General features: G+C 47.1%; 7 protein-coding genes across 9 annotated transcripts; 4 read left to right on the top strand and 3 right to left on the bottom strand.

Moving 5' to 3' along the window:
* The first annotated feature begins 94 nt into the window (after positions 1-94).
* Positions 95-2,168, top strand: FOXG_05895 (uncharacterized protein). Of its 3 annotated transcripts, none has more exons than XM_018384347.1 (5): positions 95-439; positions 493-500; positions 552-816; positions 863-1,057; positions 1,102-2,168. In XM_018384347.1, the coding sequence occupies exons 3-5, from the start codon at positions 814-816 to the stop codon at positions 2,014-2,016; spliced, it is 1,113 nt and encodes a 370-aa protein (XP_018241419.1). In that variant the 5' UTR covers positions 95-439; positions 493-500; positions 552-813; the 3' UTR covers positions 2,017-2,168. The 3 variants fall into 3 exon arrangements, with proteins under 3 accessions (XP_018241419.1, XP_018241420.1, XP_018241418.1); XM_018384348.1 differs by having other exon boundaries at positions 493-816; positions 1,102-2,021; positions 2,074-2,168; XM_018384346.1 differs by having other exon boundaries at positions 493-816.
* On the bottom strand, positions 2,136-3,094 carry FOXG_19138 (uncharacterized protein; the record flags this gene model as incomplete). Its single annotated transcript, XM_018399321.1, has 3 exons — positions 2,136-2,623; positions 2,686-2,821; positions 2,876-3,094. 3 exons carry the CDS (start codon positions 3,092-3,094, stop codon positions 2,136-2,138), a joined length of 843 nt encoding a protein of 280 aa, XP_018241417.1.
* A 713-nt stretch (positions 3,095-3,807) lies between these two features.
* FOXG_05894 (uncharacterized protein) lies at positions 3,808-4,454 on the top strand (the record flags this gene model as incomplete). The annotated part of the gene is made up of 1 exon (XM_018384345.1): positions 3,808-4,454. The coding sequence occupies exon 1, from the start codon at positions 3,870-3,872 to the stop codon at positions 4,452-4,454; it is 585 nt and encodes a 194-aa protein (XP_018241416.1). The 5' UTR covers positions 3,808-3,869.
* FOXG_05893 (uncharacterized protein) lies at positions 4,411-5,902 on the bottom strand. Its single transcript, XM_018384344.1, has one exon. The coding sequence runs from the start codon at positions 5,825-5,827 to the stop codon at positions 4,523-4,525; it is 1,305 nt and encodes a 434-aa protein (XP_018241415.1). The 5' UTR covers positions 5,828-5,902; the 3' UTR covers positions 4,411-4,522.
* A 174-nt stretch (positions 5,903-6,076) lies between these two features.
* Positions 6,077-7,886, top strand: FOXG_05892 (protein RDR1). Its single transcript, XM_018384343.1, has one exon. It carries the CDS (start codon positions 6,113-6,115, stop codon positions 7,742-7,744), a length of 1,632 nt encoding a protein of 543 aa, XP_018241414.1. The 5' UTR covers positions 6,077-6,112; the 3' UTR covers positions 7,745-7,886.
* Positions 7,829-8,634, bottom strand: FOXG_05891 (NADH dehydrogenase (ubiquinone) Fe-S protein 7; the record flags this gene model as incomplete). Its single annotated transcript, XM_018384342.1, has 3 exons — positions 8,581-8,634; positions 8,342-8,528; positions 7,829-8,282 (listed from the first exon to the last, which is right to left on the bottom strand). Exons 1-3 carry the CDS (start codon positions 8,603-8,605, stop codon positions 7,829-7,831), a joined length of 666 nt encoding a protein of 221 aa, XP_018241413.1. The 5' UTR covers positions 8,606-8,634.
* Positions 8,635-8,790: 156 nt separating this feature from the next.
* On the top strand, positions 8,791-11,152 carry FOXG_05890 (uncharacterized protein). The gene is made up of 2 exons (XM_018384341.1): positions 8,791-10,296; positions 10,349-11,152. The coding sequence occupies exons 1-2, from the start codon at positions 8,811-8,813 to the stop codon at positions 10,669-10,671; spliced, it is 1,809 nt and encodes a 602-aa protein (XP_018241412.1). The 5' UTR covers positions 8,791-8,810; the 3' UTR covers positions 10,672-11,152.
* The last annotated feature ends 472 nt before the right edge of the window (positions 11,153-11,624 follow it).

The following is an 11,624-nucleotide window of genomic DNA, read 5'->3' as shown; positions in this document are numbered from 1 at the left end:
TGCACCCGAAAATCTTCATAAGCAGCGGACGGGTAATGGGTGCGGGTATATGCGGGGTTATTCGACCACCTCCAACTTCGCAACAGCCTCTGAACCTTGATAGACACACAACCTCCCTAGTTTTCCTTATCGCTAGATCTATGAATCACTATGGAAACAAAGATCTGGGAACAAGTTGTTGCAGAGAAGCGACGACAGCGAGCCCGTGTCATCTCTGCTTTTGTCACCAAGAACCTATCAGACAACGAGGATCGCCAGGATGCATACAAGGCCATTACCGAAGTTGATGATATCAGTGCCTTGGCCGATAAGATTTCTAGTGGAGAGTTCACGAGTGAACATGTAACCCTGGCTTATATCACACGGAAAGTCAATCATTGAATCCCGAGAGATATATGCTAACATATCGTGTCACAGAGCCATTGAGGCGCATAAGAAGGTAGACCCTTACGACAATGCTTTAAAGGTTAGACATAGCTGACATACTGACAGACAAACTGGTGAGCCTCATTGTAGTCTCTTGGTGCTACCAAAGTCTGATGATTTACTAGCCTGACCGAAATCCTCTTCGATGATGTTTTGGAACAGGCCCAAGAGCTCGATGCGTATTATGCCAAAGAAAAGAAAACAAAAGGACCTTTGCACGGAGTTCCAATAAGTCTGAAGGATCAGTTCAATGTCAAATGCTATGACACCACTCTTGGCTACACAAGCAAGGCCTTCAAGCCAGCCAAAGATGATGCCGTCCTAGTGAAGATCCTGAAGAAGCTAGGCGCAGTCATCATTTGCAAAACGAATCTCCCACAAAGCATCATGGTGAGTCTAAAGAGTTATACTTTGAGCTCATGCTAATCTTGAGAAGTGGGCTGAAACCGACAATCCTCTTTGGGGATTGACCGAAAATCCTATCATTCCCAGATACACGCCTGGAGGATCCTCGGGTGGGGAGTCGGCGCTGATTTACTCTCATGGAAGTCTCGGAGGTTTCGGGTCAGATTTGGGTGGTAGTATTCGCATGCCAGCTTCTATGATGGGCCTATATGGTTTCAAGCCGAGCGTGCGTTAAGTCACCGTTTTAGGGGTATCACTAACGTGAGATAGAGCTCGAGATTACCATATGGAGGCGTACCAGTCTCAACCGATGGACAAGAGCACGTCCCATCATCTATCGGTCCCTTAGCACGCTCCCTCTCGACCATTTATCATCTCACAAAAGAGATCACACTGCAGGAACCCTGGAAACAAGACTGTCGTTGCGTTCCCATCCCATGGCGCCAGTCTGAATATGACATGACCGTGAACAGCAAGCTGACAATCGGTGTCTTGTACGACGACGGCGTTGTGAAGCCTCATCCTAGTATCGTAAGGGTTATTGCGCAAGCTGCAGCTGCCCTTGCAGCTGATGGTCATGAGCTTGTAATGTGGAAGCCTGACTTGCACGCTGAGTGCATAGAGGTTATGGACGCCTACTTCACAGTCGATGGAGGGGAAGACATTCGTCGCGATGTTGAGGCAGGAGGCGAACCTTTTATCCCCAGCGTGGAGAGACTTGTGAACAGGGGAAAGCCTATATCAGTGTTTGATTATTGGCAACTCAACAAACGGAAGCGAGAGCTCCAGCAAGCCTATCTCGAGAAGTGGAACAACACCCTCTCTAAAAAGGGGAAGACTGTGGACGCCATTATAATGCCGGCTCTACCACATGCAGCTGTACCTCATAACACTGTCAAATGGGTGGGATATACCAAGGTCTGGAATCTTTTGGATTACACGGCTTTGGTTATCCCTGGAGGAAAGGTTGAAGCTAAAGATCTTGATGCGTTATGGGACCATGAGCCGAGGAACGAGCTGGATGAGTGGAATACCCGCCTTTGGGAGGATAACATGCAAGAAATGGCCAAGCATCACCTTCCTGTAGATATCCAGATCGTGGGCCGGGTTTTAGAGGAGGAAAAGGTTCTGGCCGTTGGCAAGGTACTTGACGATCTGCTGCGTACTCGTCTACTTGAGGGATGAGCTCTGTAAGATACATCAGAATCCAAGTTTTCCAACTAGAAATAACAAAAGTGCGAGATTTATTCTTGGAGACCGCCCGAATCTTGTCTCTAAACTCAACACTATCCTCTTCCTCCGTCTCAGCCATCGTGCATTTCAGTGATCAGCCCAACAAAAACAACCAACACAGCAGCATAAGCCGCTGTACTCGACATAACGTCCATCAAACTCGTAAGATAACGCGCAGCCATTGATCCAAAAACAGCAACGAACACCGTCGTCGAAACCAAAGCTGTGTAGAGAGTATTATGCAAGACCATCAGCCACATAGGGGCCATGAGAAATATCCCACCTACGGCCGCCACGGCAAGTCTTTGGTGGAAACCTACCTTCCAGTTCCGCTGATAGTTATCTTGTCTTGTATCTCGAACAGATCTCGATCCATCAGGACCCTTTTGCCAGTCACCTATAGCAGGAAATACCTTTTTGCCTTCAAATTTATATGCTTCGCCTCCTATGATGGTTTCAAGGAGCTTTCGGTCTTGATATTTCTCGCCGCTCATGTAGAACGGGTCTTCAGGTTGCAGACTTCTTCTTTCCATGTATTCATAGTTTTGGAGTGCTTGTACTATAGAATTCGACATCAGCACCTTTTCGATCGACTTCTAAGCAAAACACCAGTCATCTTACTATAGTCTTTAAGAGTGTCCTGCCACCCTTGAGGTTCACCGGCTTCGCATCTTAGAGAGACTGCATGTTTGGCGAATTTAGTTCGGAGCTGCTTCAACTGTATTCGCTGAAGGACAGCAAAGTTGATCCGATAACTCTGGTTCATTCAGTTAACGTCGCTCTCTTGGCTTACAGGAAGTTACTTTCATACTTTGCCTAGTTCGTTTGGGGGTTGTTCGTTGTCATTGGCGCCCTGAAACCCCCTACGAGATGAAGTTGTCCAGCTCTCGTTCTCCGATATGTTGCTGATAATGTTATCGAGTTCAAGGTCTACAATCCAGCGATCATCGCTAAAATCAACCTGTACGCCCCGGACTGCAGTCTCCTCGTCTACCCGATTTGTATCATTGTCAGCGCCGAAGCAGCCCATCTTGTTGATTCGTACCACTTGATTCAGACTTCAAAGAGTATGCAAAAGGTAGTGGTTGAGATATCAGGTGCTGAATCCAATGTAGAAATACCGAGTCACAAGATTAAGGCTCACAGCTGGCTAGACTACCCATAGTAACATAGCCTGCTTTTGGTTTTCGCTAGTTTCAGCCGCGGGTGTGTTACAGCGCATTCTCGTTATGCGCATTTGGGCATTGTGGCTGAAAGCTGATCTTCACCTGGCCACAAAGTTACGCAGGATAAACCTGAAGAGCTGGAGTGCCTCAAGGTCGTAGAAGACATGGATTTCAAAGCGTATAACAAAAGAAAGGCCTGACTAGACCTCCTATTATCAAATAAGCAGGCTTCGCTCCAAACAAGTAGTTCTTTTCTCATCCTTTACCTTCAATCTCGAGTGCTATTGCACGTCGGAAGTCCTAAAGGGGCTAAGCCGTATTTCGTCTGGTAATTATTGGACGCCAGAGGATGTCACTAGGCAGCGCTATCGAGGCTAGAACACGACGAAAGCACCACCTTTGGCTTATGGGGGGGAATACTAGGGCGATATTCCTAAGACGCTGGCAACCAGAGAGGCTGCAGACGGCTGAACGGCAAATAGATATTTAATAAAAGGCGCAACATCATTTTATGCGGTCCTTTTTATCTGTTCCCTCCTCCCTACTTACGTGTTTCATTTGTATGCACTTCATTTCAGAAAAGAACAACGAAATTGCTGGAATAAACAAGTTCAAAGTCGTCGCATCAAAGTTCAAACCATGGCATACGCCAGGTGTATCGTGAGTCATGAGACAACCTTACCATCAACACTGGCTCTCCAATTCTCACATACCAAATACGCCAAACTGTACTCCATGTCCTTGAATAAGAGAATTCAAGACACAGATAGTTGCACCTTCATCTACGACCAAAGCAAGGCTATCAAGATGATCTTTACCATCTCGTGGACCAACGAAGGCGATGACTTCATCTTCCAAAATGAGCCGGACGCCAAATTTTGGGAGCGAGTTGTTCGCCTATGCAGAACCGTATTGCATCTGCAGAAGTGCATCATAACAGAGCTAGAGGGAACAGTGTTTAGAGAGATGCTTGAAATTTCTGACCAAGATTGGTCGGAAACTTGGCGTGCTGCGGTTCTTGCGCCCATGCCAGAGAATACTCCTCAGAACCAACCTCATGTGAGTACCACTACCGTTGTACAGGAGGGGGCTAGGATAAGGAGGAGTGTCGCTCGATTTGGCTCTCGGTTTGGCATACGAGTCCGATTTCCGAGGTTTTCGAGGAAGAAGAAGAAGAAGGGACAGAATGAAGAGGTGGCAAATGAAGCTACTCCTGCTGCTTGAATTTTTTTTAAAGAATGGCGTTACATCTTTCAAAGTCTATGTATCATATACATGTATGACCTTTCTATCTATGATTTGACCTTGAACACAAGACCGGTCTTGGCCATCCGAGATGCCACTGCCATAAGAGCACCTAGAAATATTGAAGAGCCAGCAAACATCTGAGGTCCAAGGTAACTACCGTTACCAGCTTTGATCAGCTCACCACAGATAAAAGGGCCAGTCAGATTTGCAATACTGACAATACCCAGTATCATTCCAACTCTTGTCCCAGTCTTTCTTGGATCAGGTGCCATTTGTGTTGCGACAGCTGGAAACAGAGCTTGCAATGCTGCAGCCATGAAACCGTATATTACAGCGAATACATAAAGGCCCGCTGCAGTCTCTATAGCCGCCCAACAGTAGACCAACAGACTGGAAGCTATGCTCAGGGGGATGAGTATGTTGAGGGGTCCTGTCCACTTATCGGCGACAATGTTTGGCATGATACGGCCAAATATCCCAACGCCGTTTAGTATCATCAGTAGATAGATGGGCTCGGAGATGCCCGCTTGATCGCGAGCAAAGGTTCCGAGATAGAAGAAGGCAAAGTAGAGACCCCAGAAGTTGAGAAACATGCTCATGGTAAAGAAGATGAAGGGCAGTTCCTTAAAAGCTGTTATATCGATCCATGGACCACTGGGATGAGGTGGTAGTCGAGGTTTGAGCCATAAAAGGCAGGGGATATATGTAGCAAGCATGATGAAGCCCATGCTTCTGAGAGTCCAGGGGAAGCCTACATTATCGTGGAAGATGAGCCAGTTAATCAAGACTGGATAAACTAAGCCACCAACAGCTGCACCAGCGGCCGCCAGTCCAACAGCAAAAGCCCTATACTTCTTGAAGTACTGTGACAAAACAGCGAGGGCTGGACAAAAAGTGAATCCATTGCCTATTCCGAGGCAAACAGCTTGAGCGAGGAATATTTGCCAGAATGTTGTGCATAACGAAGTCATGAAGAGTCCAAGGACCTGCAAGAAGACACCGAGCGGGAAAACGATTCGAAAGTGGCCAGCATCCGTCAGTCGACCAGCTATGACTCCCACTGAAAATAGGAAGAACACTTGGACACTTCCTATCCAAGATATCGTGGATTGACTTTCTCCGAGGGTTTGGGTGTAATATTGCTGGAAGATTCCGAAGCCGTTTGCGACGCCCCAGGTGTTGAAGAATACGATATGGGCTAGAAGGGCTTGCAGCCAAGCATTGAAGCCTCCGTCTGGTGGTTCATCATGTGTCGGTGTCTTTTCAGGTGGATTTTGTTGGGGTTGGTTTTCGATATCAGCCAGTGTCTCGGCGGCTGAGACCGAGTCTCTGTCCTGGTTGAGTAACATGGGGATACGATCCAATACCAGCAATTCGAGGCTGACAACCAGACTGAGACTCTGGCATGTATTGTAAGAACAAGAACACCGGGATAAGTTTATTACGATTAAGATATTTTTAGTTAGCATCCTCAAACTACGTCAAGCTTCAATCACTTACACCGTTATTGCCGATATTCCCGTGATAACCGACATACCCGCTCGGCCCGTAAGAACCGACCCTCGCAACTTCACTTCACATGCATTCATCCCCTTACACATCACAATCCTTCAATTCCCATTCCAATACCAATCATGTCCACTTCTCAAGGCCGTAAGCGCTCAAGACTCGCCTGTGAAACATGTCGGGATTTAAAACGGAAATGCGACGGCGCTCAGCCCTGCGGAGCCTGTGTCCGTTTTGAGTATGACTGCACCTACAAGACATCTTCGAACAAGAAGAGGAAGACTCATGACGCTACTCTGCTTCCTTCACCTCCTGTTCATACTGAGAAGGAATCTAGACCTTCGAGGAGTGATCATGCTACGTCGCCAAGGCATCTGCAGTCGCTGGAGGCGAATTCTGGGGCTGCGTTTCTTAGAAGGTTGGCATTGAGGTTGGATCCTAAGAATGCGCCGAGGATGCACACTTTCTCTTGGAATGCATTTCTTGGAGCACGGAAGTCTTCCCATGTTCCTGTCTCGAGACCGATCACAGACTTACTGTCGAAAGAAGACATGGAGAGCTTGAGTGCTGTCTACTTTCAAAAGATGGACCCAATCTATGGTTTTGTTGATCGTGACGATATCTCACAGACCATACAAGGTAGATGGGCTGGTTATATATACGATCAGTCACAAGACTCTATCCTCTGCGGTATAGCAGCTATCGGGTGCTTATTCTCGCAAGTTGAGCCTCCACCAGTGGAGCTTGACTTAATAGAAACAGCAAGATTCATCCTCGAGCAGAAGATGTCCGATGGCCCATCTGCTGCTAGTGTCACAGGTTGGCTACTTCGAGTCGTATATCTGAGAATAGCTGGAACACCTCACACAGCATGGATGGCTAGTTCAATTCTTATGCACATGCTCGAAGCAGCTGGCCTGCATTGTGAACCATCCCAAGAATCAGTCCTTCCAGTAACAGAAGAAAAGGTCGATGCCGAGCTTCGGAGAAGGCTCTTTGCTGTCGCCGAGCACCTCAACATATGGATTTCATTTGACATGGGTCGTTCCAGAACTATACTATGCAACTCAACACTCGAGATGCCATGTTCCAGAGAAGGAGACTATACCCATGAGCTCATGGAGTTACTCCCCTACTCAACAGAGCTTGATCCGAATAAGACGCAAGACGTTTCCGAGCTTGAGGCCTCGCTGTCAACTGTCTTAAGCAGGACTCATTCTGTTCCGCCATCGATTATGGCACAGACAAACCTCGCCTTATGTCTCTGCCGTCGACTTCAATCTATGAACACGACGTTCTCAGGAAAGGTTCTTGACCAGATCCTCTCTATCACAAAAACAGGCATCGAAGCAGCTCAAGCTATTTTAGATGCTCGCTCGCCATGGCATCACATGGCCAATGTGCCGTTTCAAATTATCTGTGTCCTACTAGCCATTGACACGGGAGAATCGATAGCTCAGCTCAAGGATGCAATGCAATGTTTGAGTAATGTTGCTACTGTGTATAACACTAATGCTACGAAAGAGGCTCTCAACACGGCTTCTCTGCTTATACTGATGCAACAGAGGCGCAAGGAGAAGTGTGCATCGAACTTGAGTGACATACTTAAAACCTTCCCGATAGTTTCCCTTCCAGAGACGCGAGATGAGACTCCCGTTACAGAAATGGATGATATGAGATGGCTGAATAACTTGGTTGGAGATCTTTCCAGTTTCGACTATGCTGATTTGGATCGATTTCTCTTCCCGAACATGTTTTGATCAGGGTAGACCTTTTGTCCTTATTCTATGTAATAGTATGACATCCATGTACTCTATAGTCTTACAGCTCCCCCAATGTGTAGTCTACTTCTTTCGATACCACATCCTCGAAGCTCTCTGACTCCTGATCTTCCTTTGCAGCTGAAACACGCCATACATCAAAGCCTCAGCAGTAGGTGGGCAGCCAGGAACGAAGATATCGACCGGAACAATACGATCAACTCCCCTTACAACGCTATAGCTGTAGTAATAGTACCCTCCTCCATTGGCACAAGATCCCATGCTGATAACCCAACGAGGCTCAGGCATCTGATCGTAGACTTGTCGTAATGCAGGGGCCATTTTATTTGTGACAGTCCCTGCCACGATCATTACATCTGACTGTCTAGGGGAGGCGCGGAAGATGATGCCGAGACGGTCTTGGTCGTAGCGTGGCATTGAAACGTGCATCATTTCGATACTGCAGCAGGCCAGGCCGAAGCTCAATGGCCAAAGGGAGCCAGTTCGGCCCCAATTGGCTACCTTATCTAGCGTCGTGCTTTATTACACATCTTTTTAGCTTCTTCTTTTCATCGTGGCACGGGTTTGAGTACGTACAGGGCATAGTCGACTAGGTTGTTTGGCTTAACATCGGCGAGCGAAGCTGGGTGCGTAATAGGTGCTATATCCTTAGCCGCCTTGGAGGAACCATTCCGTCTCTGAAAATCGAATCGGTTGTCTGTTATTCTATGAGCTTGCTGTGGGATTGTTGAAGTAGCTGTGATGGAGAGAGGCCGAGCTATAGCTGGAGGATGGTGTAAGTCGAAGTCGATAAGCTCTTTAGAGTTATTGCTCACATCTTGCTAATTGTAATCTGGTCATATTTGAATATCTCGTATAAGTAAATAAATCTAATTTTCTAGGAAACAAGAAAGACAAAATCAGTCGTGCTGCTGGCTATATAAGACCCTTCGCCGGGGACCAGGTCGGAACGGGAATTGACCACATAGCTCCACTTATTGCTGCTCACCGTCGGAAAATTCCCACATGACCCAACTTCAACCTCTTTCATCCACGTACCTCTCAGATGGCTACTCCATATCAGGCCCCGGGATGTTCCGTCTATAGCAAACCCCTATCCACTCATCAGAATGAGTGTCCATTCTGTCAAAAGTCCTTCCGCAGGGCTGATGTCGCTCGTCGGCATGCACGCTCTTGCAATGCCCGACAGGGCCGACCTCTCCCACCACAAGCCAAACGAGGCAGAAAGCTTCGAGCTTGTAATAACTGCGCGCGAGTGAAGGTCTCTTGTGACTCGGAACTTCCTTGTCATCGGTGCTCAGCTCGTGGCATTGATTGCGCATATAGTTCACCATGTCATGACCCTTCACATCGAGCGACCTTTAATCCGAGAGAGGTCTGCAAGGATGACCGTCCCAGCTTCTCTTTTCTTCTACAGGCTAGCAATCCAACTCATCCATCAATGGATGCCATTGTTGCTCGAGAGCCGGAAAGAACATCAGAGATACCTGCTTGGAAGCAACGCGAGACGGAGACGGTCGGTTGGAGCTCAGGGACGGTCGATCCAAGATTTCTTCTCTTTGATCTATCCGACATGCTTCTAGATGAACCCCAGGACTATGGTGATACCGAAAACAATCCGCTACAATTCTCTGGTATCTTTGGTCCTTCTACCAACTCGATCGATGCTCTATCGACACGAATAGTCACTCTGTCAAATATTCTTCAAGGACTGACTACCAACAAGCCTCATCTTGGGGAAGGACTCGACCAAAGTTGCCAAAGAGGATTCTTTACAACATCTCATTTTCAGCATGTTTTGGTCTTCTTCTTCCGCCGGAGGCATTACCATCAGGATACGATACACTGGCCAACATTTGATCCTGAAAAGGTTTCACTCCACCTGCTGCTAGCTGTAGTGTTGACTGGAACTGTTTATCTTCAATGCCTAAATCAATCTTCTCCCTCATATATTAATACACCGCTGCTAGAATTAGCAGAAAAGTATGTATACAAGGAGCTAAAAGAATTGTCAGGTCAAGATGTCAGCCCAGTTACTTCACAACACATGCTTGAAATATGCCAAGCTGCGGTGTTGATGAATACTCTCGAAGGCAGCGCAAATCACATCGAAGCTCGCAGAAGGATAGCAAGCAAAAGAATTCCAACACTAGTCGCGACGTTGAGAAAATCAAACATGATGAGTCTCAAACACGAGCCCGGCAAAAGCTGGCAAGATTTTGTTCACCGGGAGACGTGTATAAGGGTCGTTACATGGACTTTTATGAATGACTCACTCCTGGGGCTCTTCTGTAACCACCCACCCATCATAGCATCAAAGGAGATGACTGTAGATCTGCCATGTCCGAGTGATATCTGGGAGGCAGATTCAAGCTTGGTTTTTCAAGAAAGGTCGCGGTATAGATTAACGAGGTCTTATCCTTCAAGCTGCAGCGAAGCGATAGCAGGAATGCTTGATGAAGAATGGACGCCTGCTACTAGAGACTCCTTTGGAAAATTAGACCATTCAGATCTCTTTTATCTCTCTTCAGGTACGTCACAACCCAGGACAGTCAATAAATGACAAATACTGATCTTTGCCAGGTCTTGGGCGTCACATATTTCATTATCGTACGTCAGTAGTATCACCCGACTATTCCAAAATGTTGCTACGTGCATTGGATAGATGGGACTCTCTTTGGATGGATGCTTTTGAACGTATTCCAGAGGATGAGAGGAGGTGGCTCGGAATAGGAAAACATACTCCTGAGGTTATGGCTTTGTCCAGGCGGACCATTGAACTCATCGAATCTGGTGAAGCAAAGAATTCAGCTTATCTTCAGGATATCGCATGTTATGACACGGCTGTCTTTCACGACTTCGTTCAGAAGTATGGACAAGAAAGCCCAGGTACAGCGAAGAACTGAAAGGCTGAGTTCACGGCTGCCTCCCAAATATTTACACTTGACTCTCAGTCCTTCTCGGTAACGCCGAGCGATCATCAATTCATTCACCCAGAAACCAGGCGATCATCCAACCATTCATCGCCACTGAGCGACAACTCGTGATGTTTATATCCGCCCAGTCCCCGCCATCGGAGATGTACTGAAAACTCTAGTGCGCCAAGTCCTGAGCGAAAGCACGGGTGCCTGATCTTGGCTGAATGCTAAAAATCAGGCCGCCAATTCCATGCTTCTAGAATGCTGCAAGCAATAACAATTGCACACTGCACAGCCTCATGTGACAGACTGTCACTCTAGCATCATGCGGGGGCGCGGTGGCTATGGCGGAGATGCATCAAAGAACGAACGAGAGAGGAAGGTCTCGTTAGAAATATGGAACGTTTTTTCACGCAGCCAAGATTGTAAGGTTAAGGCATACAGATCGGGGACTTCCAAATCGTGCAAGACCACGTGGTGATCAGTACGCATCGCCACATTTGAAGTTTATTCTCCTGCGGGATTCCGTCTTCGTCTCCGTGAATTGTCCCGTCCCTATATACGAACAAATCTTACCTGGATGAATTCACGTCTCAGCTTCAGCCACATCTCTAATAAAAGATCAATTCAGGAATGCCAATATCTTCTAAGATTTTAATTGAAAGAAAGCTTTGACAGTCACAAGCGGACTTTTGGCGTATTGGAAAGTCGTAGCAAAATGTCTCTTTCAGGTTGGTTCAATTGAATCTGCCTCAGTGACAGCCTTGATCCACACTAAACAAGGATGTAAACCAATGAGAAATGCAATCGCCTGCATGTTGCGGCGCTGCAAGCTTAACCCCGACAAGCTTATACGCCCATGCCAACTCCAGGGTCCTTTATGTCACAGACCCACGATCATCGCTCAATCATCCTTGAAACAGTGGTCAATTGGTAATGAC

This window comes from Fusarium oxysporum, chromosome 2 (assembly GCF_000149955.1).
Source record: "Fusarium oxysporum f. sp. lycopersici 4287 chromosome 2, whole genome shotgun sequence".
Taxonomy (NCBI): Eukaryota; Fungi; Ascomycota; class Sordariomycetes; order Hypocreales; family Nectriaceae; genus Fusarium; species Fusarium oxysporum.
Note: the sequence above shows the minus strand (reverse complement) of the source record. Positions and strands in the feature narration are given on the sequence as shown.

What these genes read in the sequence shown, in the direction of transcription:
- FOXG_05895 (XM_018384347.1), top strand. An exon ending in TATATGGTTTCAAGCCGAGC is followed by an intron (nt 1,058 to 1,101) that starts GTGCGTTAAGTC and finishes AACGTGAGATAG; the next exon opens with AGCTCGAGATTACCATATGG.
- FOXG_05893 (XM_018384344.1), bottom strand. Translation starts at nt 5,827, where the DNA reads ATGTTACTCAACCAGGACAGAGACTCGGTCTCAGCCGCCGAGACACTG.
- FOXG_05892 (XM_018384343.1), top strand. Translation starts at nt 6,113, where the DNA reads ATGTCCACTTCTCAAGGCCGTAAGCGCTCAAGACTCGCCTGTGAAACA.
- FOXG_05890 (XM_018384341.1), top strand. Translation starts at nt 8,811, where the DNA reads ATGGCTACTCCATATCAGGCCCCGGGATGTTCCGTCTATAGCAAACCC. An exon ending in TCTCTTTTATCTCTCTTCAG is followed by an intron (nt 10,297 to 10,348) that starts GTACGTCACAAC and finishes GATCTTTGCCAG; the next exon opens with GTCTTGGGCGTCACATATTT.